At 57.4% G+C, this 13,245-nt stretch overlaps 5 protein-coding genes across 5 annotated transcripts; 2 read left to right on the top strand and 3 right to left on the bottom strand.

The window, feature by feature from the left end:
• Positions 1-492: 492 nt before the first annotated feature.
• Positions 493-642, bottom strand: BCV69DRAFT_233165 (hypothetical protein; the record flags this gene model as incomplete). The annotated part of the gene is made up of 1 exon (XM_025489856.1): positions 493-642. A coding segment is annotated over one exon (150 nt), but the record flags the coding sequence as incomplete, so codon positions are not given.
• Positions 643-3,409: 2,767 nt separating this feature from the next.
• Positions 3,410-4,263, top strand: BCV69DRAFT_190128 (hypothetical protein). The gene is made up of 2 exons (XM_025489608.1): positions 3,410-4,121; positions 4,203-4,263. Exon 1 carries the CDS (start codon positions 3,524-3,526, stop codon positions 4,040-4,042), a length of 519 nt encoding a protein of 172 aa, XP_025348358.1. The 5' UTR covers positions 3,410-3,523; the 3' UTR covers positions 4,043-4,121; positions 4,203-4,263.
• An 860-nt stretch (positions 4,264-5,123) lies between these two features.
• On the bottom strand, positions 5,124-7,250 carry BCV69DRAFT_270000 (cysteine proteinase). The gene is made up of 2 exons (XM_025490911.1): positions 7,145-7,250; positions 5,124-7,067 (listed from the first exon to the last, which is right to left on the bottom strand). Exons 1-2 carry the CDS (start codon positions 7,193-7,195, stop codon positions 5,391-5,393), a joined length of 1,728 nt encoding a protein of 575 aa, XP_025348357.1. The 5' UTR covers positions 7,196-7,250; the 3' UTR covers positions 5,124-5,390.
• A 166-nt stretch (positions 7,251-7,416) lies between these two features.
• BCV69DRAFT_259513 (Noc2-domain-containing protein) lies at positions 7,417-9,772 on the top strand. The gene is made up of 2 exons (XM_025490661.1): positions 7,417-7,517; positions 7,592-9,772. Exons 1-2 carry the CDS (start codon positions 7,473-7,475, stop codon positions 9,680-9,682), a joined length of 2,136 nt encoding a protein of 711 aa, XP_025348356.1. The 5' UTR covers positions 7,417-7,472; the 3' UTR covers positions 9,683-9,772.
• BCV69DRAFT_259512 (DUF803-domain-containing protein) lies at positions 9,757-13,046 on the bottom strand. The gene is made up of 4 exons (XM_025490660.1): positions 12,237-13,046; positions 11,784-12,131; positions 11,507-11,692; positions 9,757-11,428 (listed from the first exon to the last, which is right to left on the bottom strand). The coding sequence occupies exons 1-4, from the start codon at positions 12,589-12,591 to the stop codon at positions 10,035-10,037; spliced, it is 2,283 nt and encodes a 760-aa protein (XP_025348355.1). The 5' UTR covers positions 12,592-13,046; the 3' UTR covers positions 9,757-10,034.
• Between the last annotated feature and the right edge of the window lie 199 nt (positions 13,047-13,245).

Below are 13,245 nucleotides of genomic sequence, written 5' to 3'. Positions count from 1 at the left end.
GCCCATATTCTCCCTGTGACCCTGCGCTGGGGCATTAGCGCCATTGGTCTCCCCCAGGACCTGCCTGGCGAACTGACCTCCTCCCCCCTGCTGCTGATGATGGTACGAGTACTGATGCGGAAGATGTTGCAAGTGTTGCTGTTGCTGCTGATAGTGCTGCTCAGGCGATCCCTGGCCGAGGTGCTGCTTGCCCCCAATACCCACACCGCCGCCGCCATTGGGAGCGCCGAAAGAAATGGGACCACCAAGGACCATCTCGTCCGACCCGGCTTCGTCTCCGCTCGGAGAGCCACTGTCGCTGTCGCTATCTCCACCTCCGACGCCCATGCCCGCGCCGTTCCTCGCTGCTCCTTCAGCTGCCTTGATCGCAGCTCTTGCAGCCTCGGCGGCAGCCGCATGAGGATCGTGCCTCATGTCCAACTGATGATGCTCCCCACTCTGCTGAGCACTCATTGCCAGAAGGTGCTGAGAAGCTCGTGCTAGCCCAGTAGCCCTGAAATGAGTCTTGAGATGCTGAGACAGGTTGTCCGTACGTCCAAAGTACTTGCCACAGCCGTCCACTGGGCACTTGTGAGGCCGTTCCTGAGTGTGAGTACGATTGTGGCGCTTCAAGTGCTCCATTCGCTTGAAGCGCTTGCCACAGTGGCAGACGTGCAGCTTGTCCGCAGACGACACCACAAGAGGTGGAGCAGAGGGGGATCCTGCTGCTCCGCCGGTCAAAAGACCACTTTGGCTACGACTCGAGGTATGCTTGCGAGGAGTCGTCGATACAGACGCGCGATTCTGACTTCTGCTGTTCTTCTTGACGTGCTTGGTGGGGCCAGCACTCTTACCCTCACCCGTAGCAGCCGCAGTCGGTGGGAAAGAGTAGCCTTCGGTGCCAGCGCCAAAGTGTTGCGCCGACTGGCGAGGTGGGGTGTAAAAGGGCGCCATATTGGCAGTGGATGCAGCCAGCGCACCCACGCTCCTTGACGGAGTCATGCCATTGGCTCCTGCATAGCCTGGCGAGGCAAGTGCAAGCCCGCCCATCTCTGCTGGTGTACCAGGGATACTGCTGCTCGTCGCCCAGGATACTGATGATCCTGGGGTGGTAGGCACAGAATCTTCGCGCCAGGCAGTGTAATGAGATGGAGATTGGAGCTGTTGCTGCAGGTGCTGATGCGAAAGGCTCGGGGCAGACATTGATGCTGGGAAGGAGCCCGCAGCCAATGCGGGGGCAGAAGCAACGCGACTCATCGCGTTCTGCTGAGCTCGACGATGGAAGAGCGACAATCCACCAGGAGGGCTCTGTAGCTGCTCAGACGCGCTGTGGGCATGGCCGTAAGCGTTCATCCTGGCCTGTTGCTGCTGCTGTTGCTGCTGATGCAACTGCTCCGCGCCAGGAGTAGTCGCCTCTTCCTCTCCGTTCTCGCCTTCAGGTCCTCCATAGGCCCAGAAATCATGCAGCGGTTGAGAAAACGTGTGCATGTGATGCGCTGCACCATTCGCTGGCACCGAGTAAGATTGGTAGCTTTGCCCGCGCTGAAGAGGTGCCCGATAGGGCCCGGGGGTGATTGTCGAATGATAGAATGGTGACTGGTAGCCGTCGACGTGTTCGGGGGTAGTAGCGAGAGAAAATGACGAGCTTGGAGTGGAGTCGTTGTGGGCGTGACCATACCGCCTAGGACCCTGATGGTAGAGCGGTGTGGCAGGAGTGGCGCCCATTGAAACTGCGGGACGTTGACCGCCAAATGTCTCTCGCGAAGCCGCAAGTGGTGTGGGATGGCCGGCCTCCTCGTTGAACTCATCACCTGATTCTGACTGCTCCTTCTTGATCGATGCGTCTGCGATTTGCTCTCCGCGCTCGTTGAACAGACCTCTCTTTGCCAGATTCAGAGCCACTGAAGACACTGATCCCGCCTGGGCTTGGCCAGCATTCGCGCGCTGCCTTGCCTGGGACATCAGCAATTGATGCTGGCGTTGGGCATCCTCGAAAGAGAAAGGCTGCTTGTGAGGTGAGGTGGGACCGTCTGGCACGTGAGTAGATGCGCCGTGCGGACGAGTAGTGGTCGCTGAAGGCGCGGCGTAGTTCTGCGATGCTTTGTCGGCTTGGCGCAGTTGCGCGAGATCGTTTCTCGGCGGATACTGGAACGGCCGGGCAAAGCGTTGCTCTCCCGTGGCTTCTTGCGAGGATGGATCTAGTACGCTCGCCTGACCTGAACTCGACGTGGTCAAGACTGGCCTGATGTCTGTGAGCATGCTACCGCCACTGTTGCCATTGCGCCGCGGAGTGGTCTGAACCTGAGACTGAAGCGCCGCCGACGAGGATGAGGATGAGGTGCCCGGCAGTCGCGACGCGGAGGATAGAGGCGAGGATGGAGAGGACGCTGAGGAAGAGGAGGAGTCCTTGCGGGCCAAGTTGGCTGCTTTTGCTGCTCTTGAGGAAGATGGCGTCGAGAAGAAGTCAAAGTCGACCTCGTTGACCTCGGTAGAGAAGGTGGGTGTGCGTCGGTGGGAGGAGAAGGAGGAGGCATGCATACCGTTACCGCTACCGCTGCTATGACCGTACCGAGGCCGTGGTGGAGAGGCAAGAAAGCCCGCCGACGAACCAGTGTGATCCTCTTTCCACGCCGCCTCTAACCGACCGAGGGTGATGGGCGATAGCGCGCCATCTGCTACCCTGTTGGAAAGAGATCGACGATGGAGACCCTCTTCTTCTTGACCCAGGGCATCAAAGTCGAGGGAGAAGGAGGGGTGGAGCTGAAAGGCGTCCATGACAAGCCGACGAGGCGCGTCAGTCCAGACTCGCGTGAGTCAAGGCGCCTTGTATCGTGTTGAAGGAGAGAGACGTGTGACCGATCCGAGAGGCGGTCACGCTACCTGTGCAAGCGTCACTTCTGAGCTCTGGAGCGAGGTTGTGTGATGTTACCCTCCTCGTGGTAGCTCCGTATGGACACGCGTAAATGGCAGTCGGTGAGTGAGCGGGTGAGTGACTGAGTGAGTGAGCAGTTGGGTGGAGCCGGTAGATGCTGGGTGAATTGCTTGCTGCGAGATTGAGCAAGGAGGCGTCCACCGAGGCCGTAAGGAGGAGGCGTCGGACACAGCAACAGGGGAAGCAGGAGGGGAGGGAGGGGCAATGCGCGTATGGTACCGATGCCAACGAGATGGCAAGGGGCTGATTGGTATGGACAGGAACAAGATGTAAGGGTCGACAAGCAAGGAGGTGATGATGGGGTGGGTGGAGAGCCAGGGCGGGGGAAAGGGGAGGAGAGGCGCAGCCTTTGCCGCGAGGAAGAAGGCGGAGTGAGTGAGTGAATGAGTGAATGAGGCACACGCGGGGCAGAAGAGGGTCCCAAGCACACGCACCCACGCCGGCGAAATGGGCAGGCAGGCTGCAAGACCAAAGGCGCGTGGCTGGCCTCGCCGGGTCCTGCCGCTTAGCCCTCCCTTGCCCTTTGACAGACACCACCTGCCCGGACCAAATAGAGGCAAAGCTGGAATTGAGTTGCGGTGAGGTGAGCAAAGCAAGCGACACAAGCATCCAATGACAACAGACATCAGCTGGTCCCTCGTGCAGCGGGCAGGTGGTGATGGCGACGAGGCAGCCAGGGTGGCTCGATCGGCTGCAAAGTCAAAGGCCGGAGGGAGGAGAGCCGCCCGGCCCTCAAAGGCACACACACAGGCCGGCAGGCAAGCAGCACAGGAAGAGGAGACACGGTCAAGGCTCTTTTTCGCCTTGTGCACTCAGGCGAGGTACAGGATCATGCTCCGACTCTCCGTCACGCCTCTACGTCGCGGACATCGTGGGAGAATTTGGCAAAAGATACACAAATTACAGCACTCGGCGCAGCCCAGCTACAAGCACAGCACAGCACAGTGCAGCGTGGAGCTTGATTCCCAGCTCGGTTGCGGATTCAATGCTACTCGACTGGTTCGAAGTGCATCTTGTGATCGATCACCCAATTCCATCCGATCGAGTGCTGACAAAGAGTCCGAGACAAGACGTCAAGGTAGGAGGTGCTCCAGTACCAGTGATCAGTCAGAGACCCACCACAGTGGCTGACTGACCATGCTCATGAGAGACCAAAGCCCAGACCAGACCAATGTTGGTCCCAGGCTAGGCATGGCTTCCACACCAGCTGGTGAGGGCGAGCAAAGGTAAATCCCCAGCCAGTCAGCCTCGCTTATCCCACTTCTCCACCCCGCCCACATTCACAGATTAGGGTTTCAGCAGAGTGAGTCTTTACTCGGACCGAGAGGGAGAGTGAATGGGAGGGTGAAAGAGCAAGCCGGGACTTGCGGAAGGAAGTCCGAGTAGTAAGGCGTTTCTGCTATGCTATGCTATGCTATGCTATGCTGTCCTCTGCTGCAGTGCCACTCCATCACCAGGGCACTAAGCCTCAGCCTTTGAGCCTCGACGCGTCTAAACGCGTCCATGCTTTTTGACTTGGGCTTGCGCTTCGCTTAGCCCACCGACGGAGCCTGACAAAGAGTCGGGGCTGGCCCACGCGCGCGCGCGCGCGGCAAGCCGGGAGATAGCCAGAGGCACAAGGTCAACTTTACTCCAACCCTCGCCCCGCCCCGCCCCGGATTCACCGGCTGCCTGCCTGTCTGCCTGCCTGCCTGCCTGCCTCATGGGGAAAGTCAGGCTAGGACCCCCCCCCCCCCCCCCCACCCCACTCGGTGATTCCTCTCTTCTTTCCTCGATTTCAACCTCGAGCCCAAGCTCAAGACCAATCTAATTTCAGCCGGGCAAATTTTAGTCTGCGAAGCGGGGGCGCGGCGCACGGAAAGTTCATCCGCGTATTCCCCTGTGAGCATGAGCATGAGCGTGAGCATTGAGCCACATAGTGCCGCCGCGGGCTCTTATCGGTACCATTACCCATCGAGGTGGGTGGTGGGTAGGGCCATTTAAGAATTGACACCTGGCAACGGCGGAACGCCTCGCCCTGTCTCCGGTCCCTTTATCTACCTGTCTCTGTGCGAGGAACGTACAAAATTGACCCGCTAGGCCCGCAAATAGTCCGTCTATATACGTACGTACGTACGTCCCCCTTTGTTGTATGTATCTATAATCGCCCCTAGCCCGTCCCGAAGCCCAAGGCGAAGCCGCGCTATTGAAAATCGATCAAATTAGATCCCGTCTCCAAAAAAAAAGTGGCCTTACTAAGAGGGATCCATCAGGCAGAAGAAGCCGTCTTCTCAGACTGCGACGGGGAGTCTCGCTTAGTCTCAAAGGCGATTCAATCAGATAGTGACTTTATTGAGCGACCGAGGTCAGAGGCAAAGAGGACATGAGCGGATTCGGCTCATTACAGGACATATCATAGATTCACTACTTGACCGTGGCCTCCACTGGCTCTCTGATCTTCATCGTGATGTCTGGTGGCTCATCGCTTGTCATTGCCCATTCAAAGCTTCTTTGACCGGTAAAGCAGCATGTACGCCGTCGAGTCCTGTCCACCTCCATCGAGCATCATAATCTTCTCCTTGGAGACGGTGCTGACCTTTTCATCGTCGAACTTGTACCACTCCTCCTTGTCCGCATCCAACACCGTGGCAGCCTTGTTCGTCGCGGCCCCACTGGAATCTTTTTGGTCGTCCTCCTTGAGTGTCCAGCTGATGTAGTGTCCTCCATCGGCAGCTGTTCCCTTGTGGGTCACCACGCCCACCAACTCGTACAGGCCCGAAGGATTAGCGCCAATGTCTGCCTTGATATCCGGGTGAATCAGCTTCTCCAACTCGGCCGATTCCTTTTCCCTCAGCTTCAGCTCCTCCTCTTCGGTCGTCACGGCGCCGAGCGCCGAAGATGAGACCTCCACCTCGGTGGGAGCATTGAGCCTCTCCTCTGACGGATCCACTGCAATCGGCTCAGCGGGCTTGGGGGCTTCGTTGCCGCTTGAAGAGGCAACGGCCGAGTCTCCTGGTCTGGTCGAAGCGGCAGCATCCGACCTTAATGATTCCTCCCTCTTAGCCTTTGCCTTCTTTCTGATCCTCGATCTCTCCTCCCGCTCCTTGGAGATCTCGATCAGCCGATCCCTGTACGGCCGCGTCTTTGCCTTGAGCTCGTCGGAGAGAAAGTCCGTCACGTCGAGCTCGAAAGGGAAGCGGACCTTGCGGGCAATCTTCGTCTTCTTGCGAATCTCTCTCCTCCAGTAGAAGCGGACAAAGTGTGTGGTGAGGTACGCTGGTAGACGATTAATCCGACGCACTTCATCGTACACGGCTGTGCGACCGAGGGTCTGAGAAGTCTTTTCCACTTGTTGATTAAGAGAGTCTTGAATACCCTGGCTCATGTAGTTGGTAGTGCTGGAAATGTTGCATTGAAGGATGCTGAAGGGCTCGTGGCTGGTTGTGGCTTCCTCTTCGGGCGCTTCGGCTGTGGACCGCTTGACGACCATATCCCCTGTCAGGTATTGTTCCACGAACTTCTTCGAAGAGGCAATTTGACTTGACTGCTCGCCTGCAGTTATAGGAGGACCGAGACCCTTTAGTGTAGACTGCAGAGCGGTCACGATTCTCACCCAGGCCTCTTCCGCGTCCTGCTGGGCGTAGCCATGCCCATCGCTTTGCATCTCTGCGAATTGAGGGGCGTTCTGTCGCAAGATGGTCAGGAAGGCAAAAGGCGGGAAGGCATCGGTAGTTGTGCCTAGACTCTTGTACAAGTCCCTCAGTGAGGCGGTCAGATTGGCTTCTCCGTCCAAACCTCCCATTGTGCCACTAAATTGGTCCAGGGCCACCTGGAGCTCTGGGATGGTACGCATGACTTGAAGAGTGGAGTTCAGGTAACAAGTATTGCCCAGATTCGTAAGCCCGGCCTTGCTACGAGTGGCTTCTGCGAGCTGCGTGTCTGTCATGTCCTCCAGGAAGGTGACCGGGCCAGTAGGAGCCTTGGGTAGCTCTCCAGCAGAGCCGATGACCATGATAGTCTGACCAGCCTTGAGGTTGAGCTTTGTGAGGTCGGCATCATCCTTGAGCAGGCCTCCCTTCACCATTACCTTTTGTCGGTCAACGGGTACGCCAGTCTTTTGGTAGATGGCATCCTTGAAGGCGGTGGCGGGTTGGGAAGGGTCTACCGAGATATCATGCTATAGGAGCGGGTGGGAGGGTATATGAGATCAGTCAGGAGTCTCCTCGTCACGCTCAGCGCCATTGACCTACTCACCAGGTTACGATCGTGCTTAATCTTGATGTTGATGGCCGGCATCTTGGGCATCTCGATAGGGGTGAATGTGATGGTGAATGGCGAAAGGGAGGCGCTGGAAGGATCGGTAGAAAGTCAGCTCCACCTCGCCTGGGCCGCCTGGATTCTGTCCTCGCGTCGCCTGTTGCTTTCGGTTCCGCTTCCGCGCTCCGTTCCGATCTCTTGTCTCCAGGCCGGCACAGAGGAAATTTGTGCTGCTTCCGCTTGGCAGGCGAGGCGGCGACCATCCTCATCTTCTCGCTCATCCGTCAGACAGTCTACATCCTCATCATCAGCAGCAGCAGCAACCATGGCAAAGGCCAAGAAGCAGACGAAGAAGTTCCAACAGCGTCATGTGAGTCAGAGCCTCGATGAGAGATGGTGTCAGGTGATGACCGGACTGACGTCGCCTCTCTTACACGCCTTCAGCTCAAGCGAACCATCGATGATCGCAAAGCACATCAGAAGAAGAAGGCAGTGATCGACCGAGCAAAGAAGGCAAAGGAGCTCAGGTCGAACAAGTCGAGGAGAGCAGCAGGCGGTGATGACGATGACGAAGGTGGTGCAGAGGAGGGTTCCGACGATGACGAGGAAGCACAGTTGGAAGAAGGTGATGATGCCGAGCCAGGAGCTTCATCCTTCAAGGGGATGAGCGTAGAGGACTTCTTGGGAGGAGGCTTCAAGGCTGGACTGGATGGCGACGAAGATGACGGGGACGGAGATGCAGAGGATGACGATGACGATGAGGAGGATGAGATGAGTGAGCTGGAGGAATTATCAGATGGCGAGGGCCACGCACAAGACCTCGAAAAGCTCAAGGAGAAGGACCCCGAATTCTACAAGTTCTTGCAGGAGAACGACAAGGACTTGCTCAACTTCGGCGCAGAAGAGGACAGCGAGGACGAGGAAGACGAGGAAGATGACGAGGACGATTCTGATGAAGATATGGAAGCTGCTCCTGCTCTTGCTAAGGGCAAGGGCAAGATGACGGCAGAGCAGGAAGCGCAAGAAGTGGTCACCACGAAGATGCTGCGAGGCTGGCAGAAGGACATGATTCAACAGCGGTCCCTCAAGGCCCTTCGCAAGCTGCTCTTGGCGTTCAAATCCGCTGCCCATATGGATGACCCAGATGGCGCCGGCTCTTCTCAGATGTACGCAATCGAGGAGGCCACTGTCTTCAACAAGCTCATCATCACAGTCCTCAAGTACACTCCCGTCGTTCTGCAACATCACATTCCAGCAAAGGAGACTGCACAGGGCAAATTCAAGCTACCTACCAACAACAAGAAGTTCGCTCTTCTGCAAAGGCCAATTCAGATCTACTTTGCCAATCTGCACCACCTTCTTCGCACCATCACTGAACCAGAGATGCTCTACGTAGCAGTGACGGAGAGTGCCAAGATGGTGCCCTTTGTCATGAACAACCGGAGAATGGCTAGAGAGTACATCAAGGTGTTGCTGGACCTTTGGTCTAGTGCAGCAGACCGAGTGCGCATTGCCGCTTTCCTCTCAGTGAGAAAGGTGGCTCAGGCAGGCGACGAGGCTATGATCGACATGTGCCTGCGAGGAGCATATCAGTCCTTCATCCGCTCTACGAAGCTCACTACTGTGCACACACTACCGAGCATCAACCTCATGAAGAACTCGGCCTCTGAGCTCTACTCGCTCGATACTGCCGCTTCTTACCAGCAAGCATTCTCCTTCATTCGTCAACTGGCTGTTCATCTTCGTAATGCTCTGAAGACCCGATCAGCGGACTCCTTCAAGAGCGTCTACAACTGGCAATACCTGCACTGTATTGACTTTTGGAGCATCGTCCTGGCCACTGCCTGTGATCGACAAAGGCTAGAGGAACGAGGCGAGGTAGAGAGCGAGCTGCAACAGCTCATCTACCCTCTAGTACAAGTCGCCCTAGGTGCCATTCGTCTTATCCCCACCTCGCGCTACTTTCCCCTGCGCATGCACCTTCTCCGTTCTCTGCTGCGTCTGATGCAGCGCACAGGCGTGTACATCCCCTTGGGCGCTTCCTTGCTCGAGATGCTCTCCTCGCCCGAATTCACACGAAAGGCCAAAGGGTCCACTCTCAAGCCTCTGGACTTCACCACTACCCTCCGTGCGCCAGCCGCATATGTCCGCACCCGCGTGTACGTCGATCAGCTAGCAGAAGAGGTCCCGCATCTCCTCTTGGAGTTCCTCGCAACACAGGCTCGCTCTATTGCGCTCCCCGAACTCGTGGTGCCACTGACGGTGCAGTTGCGTCGCACACTCAAGCACGGTTCTTCTCCCAAGCTCTCCACTATATGCAAACAGCTCCTCAGCAAGCTAGACGCAAATGTCCGCTTCGTCGAGAACAAGAGACGAGCGGTGGATTTTGCTCCCAACAATCTAAAGGGAGTGCAGAGCTTCTTGAGTGATTTGGACGAAAAGATGGAATTGCCCCTCGAGGGAGCACTTAGATTGGCGAGAAAGGTGAGGGAGCAGAAGAGGAAATTGGTAGAGGAAGCGGAGCAGAGGGTGTGAATAGACTAAAAAGGAGAATATGCCTGTCGTCGTGACGAATAGGGTCCGTCTGCAATTCTACAAAGTACATCATCGAAGCTTCCATGCTCGAACCGAATTTGACTTGACTGAGCAGATGCAGGATGCAGGAATGACGGTGCAGGTGCAGGTGCTCGAACTCAGCCCTCATTTCAGATGTGTAGCATACATTGTCGTGAGTGGATGGAAGCAAAGGCAGAGGCATATATACGGGCATGAGAGGGAGAAGAAGCGGGAGACGGACGGACGCACGGACAGACGGACAGACGTCGACCTCAACGAGTACCACCTCCGCATGAGGGACCAAACCTACTAGTAAGCCCAACGCTCAGCGTCACCCCTTAGTCGCAGATCCGCCGGCCTCATCCGCTTGTCCACCCTCCCGATGTTCATCTCCACCTGTACTCGACCCCACTTGAGGAATTACCTCGACAGTGCGCCGTGTACTCAGCGCCGGCTTGGCACTTCCTGCCTCCTGCCGCTCCTCCTGCCGCTCTCGCTGCTGCTGCTCCTCCTCCCCGCCGCCTTCTTCTATTGCAGACTCTGCGACCATGGCACTGGCACTAGCACTGGCACTAGCACTAGCACTGGGATTGGAAGGACTTCTAGTCTCCCGCTCGCGCTCGCGCTCAGAGGGAGCTAGCAAGCTACCCCTGCTGCCCTTGTGCTTCAGTCCTGCCGTCCCTCCACCAGTACCTCCCCTGCTGGGCGTAACGCTCCTCGTAGGGGTCGCAGCGCCTCCACCTCCTGGAATCTGCGTCTGCGTCTGCGTCTGCCCACGCCCACCCCAGCCTAACCCTCCGGGGCTACCCCCCGTGTGCAGAAGAGCTCGACCGGGGGAAACGGACAGCCCGACTGTGCTGCGATGGATGGGGCTGACGGCGGTGGCTGCTGCTGGGCGCGGGGAGAGGGAGGGGCCAGAGCCGTCGGTTGCGTTGGATGCTGCTGCGTGGGGTATTGCAGAGGGGGAAGCTGCAGGATGTGCACCTGTTCCTACACCTGCACCTGCACCTGCTCCCGAGCTAGAACCAGAGAGGAGCAGGAGGTACCCGCCTGCGCCGGTGGCCGAGGAGCCCCTCGCTAGCGACAGCCGGGGCGTTCTGAGAAATCCCCCTCCGCCTGATCTCGTTGATAGAGGGGAAACATTTGGATTCCTGGGTGTGTTGCCCGCTACTGAAGAAGCAACGGAAGAAGAAGATGAGGATGAGGCGTGGCGATGTTTGCTCATATGGCGAATGGGGAGTCCGGCGGCTGATGCAGGGGAGAGGGCATCTCGAGGGGGAGGAGTGAGCATCGATGCGTAGGTTGGCATCGAGCCCGTCGAGACTGCTGATGGTGGAGCTCCTGGTCGGCGAGGTGTGAGACCGCGCTTGTTGGCCTCGCTGCGACTGAATGCCCGTACGGGGGTGGAAGGATCCAGCAGTGACTGGCGCTCTTCGTCTGTGCCGCTTTGTCGACCTCTTCCACTCCATCCAGTCTTCTGCCTGGATTCGACAGCTTGCCCATCCTGGACATCTTCTTCATGCTCTTCACCATCGCCTCCTTCCTTGCCGTGGCCTCCTTGCTCCCCCTTGTGCCTTGTGAGGACAAAGACGCCGGCAAACGTCGTGGCACAGGCGGCGAAGAATCCAATCAGGTGCGTCGCGTCTGCTCGCTCAAAGTCTCGGAAGAGCACGGCAGACCCAGAGATGGACGAGATGGTGAAGAGTACGAACTGCGATGGGATGACTGTGAGACGATGGGGGAGAGATTGGGCTGAGCGGTGATATCGTGTACTGTCATTCGTCGCAGTCAGGCCTTTCTCACCTTTACGAGCATCGAAGCGCTGCAGAGCCCTATTCAGAAACGTGATCTGCACCAGAGCCGTAGCGACCAGGACCACCACACAGCCGTAGGAGACGGGTGACTTCAGAGCAGAAAGAATGTCACCCTTAGAAGCGCCATAGGACAGTATGGACGATATGCCCTTGGTGGACAGGACGGTGAAGCCACCTGGGAAGGGGAAGCACGGCAATTCAATCAGAGAGTCAGGTCGTGTTGCTCATTGCAGAGACCATTGCCTTGGTCACGAGCCCTTACTCACCAAAGACGGCACAAGCCCCGACATCCACAAGCACATACCTCTCTCCCCACCTAGTCGTACTCAGTCCCACAAGCACCATTCCCAATCCAATCATCACTCCAGTAAAAAGCAAAAAGTCCCTCTCTTTAATCGCCTCCCAAAGCACTCCAGGCCCCCCTGGTCCTCCTTCTCCACCTCCAGTAGAGGAAGCAGCTACCACGCCAGCTGCTCCTACTGTTGCGAGGAATACACCGAAGAGGTCGGAGCTGGCGAAGCGTTCCTTTAGGATGAGAGGGGCGAGGAAGACGTTTGCGAGGAGGGCGACGGATCCGAGGGGGGCGACGAGGGAGGCTGGGGCGAAGCCGTATGCTGAGCAGCCAGCGAGAGAGTGAGCAAGTTGAGGTAGTGTGGAGGAGGAGGTATAGGCGGTCAGATTTTGACTTACTTTGGAGGACCTGGTAGGAGTATACTCACAAATGAAGTTGCCCATTTCACCTAGCAACATGAGGCCGATTCCAGACCACCAAAGCTTGCTCTTGAGGAATCGGGTATTGGGCTGTGCTCCCCCTTCTTCTTCTTCTTCTTCTTGTCCTCCAGACTCCTCATCATGCCGTTGCTCCGGTGTCTCCCGTGTAGATTCATCACCATCACCATCAGCGCCTTGCTCTTCCTCCCCTCCACCTCCTCCGGCCTCCCCCTCCCTCAGCAGTTTCCCCTGCATCCTTACATGAGCCAGCTTCTGCACATTCAAGGCCAAAGAGATGAGGGTATTGGCCACAATACAGATGCATGCACCTAGTAGGGCGCCCTGCCCCTGTGAGAGGGGCATACCGAGCGAGCGGGGCGAGAGCGGGGATCGATCTTGAGGTTCGTAACAAGAAGAAGGGAGAGTAATGGCCAGAAGGAAGCAGGAGCAGGAGGAGGGGCAGGAGAAGGGCGCAAGGCGGAAAGTGTTGCACCTCCACAGGGTAGCAGGGAGACTCCTCGTCTCGTCTTGCAGTACTACCCCGCGCGATCCTTCTCTTGACGTAGACGAAGCAAGAGGCGAAGATGTCGCCGACGCCAGGAGATGATGCTGACCACTATGACACCAATGAAAGATCGAAAGGTCTAGTAGGGGGTCTGTCTGCTCGCCCCCCGCCCCTGCTTTGCTCAAGCGATCATTCCCATTCCCATTGCCTGTTCCCCTTTCCCCGCACAGTCCACTCACTCTGCCTCTGCCATTGCCTTCGGCTTCTTGGGCGCCTAGACTAAACTCCGCCTCGCACCCGCTCCGCACCGCTTCTTCTTCGGCCGAGGCTCAACGCACAGTCGGAAAACGTGGTGTGGAGGTAGAGTAGTCTAGGTGCAAGGGCCGCAAGGGAGAGAGTAGAGAGAGGGGGGGGGAGGAGAGAGAGGATACGACTTGCTGGATGGATCGACGACCAATTCCATTCCATAGAAGATGGACACGATCGATCAGGCACTTCTCTGCACACCACAA

Source organism: Pseudomicrostroma glucosiphilum (genome assembly GCF_003144135.1).
Source record: "Pseudomicrostroma glucosiphilum strain MCA 4718 unplaced genomic scaffold BCV69scaffold_6, whole genome shotgun sequence".
In the NCBI taxonomy this organism is placed as follows: Eukaryota; Fungi; Basidiomycota; class Exobasidiomycetes; order Microstromatales; family Microstromataceae; genus Microstroma; species Microstroma glucosiphilum.
Note: the sequence above shows the minus strand (reverse complement) of the source record. Positions and strands in the feature narration are given on the sequence as shown.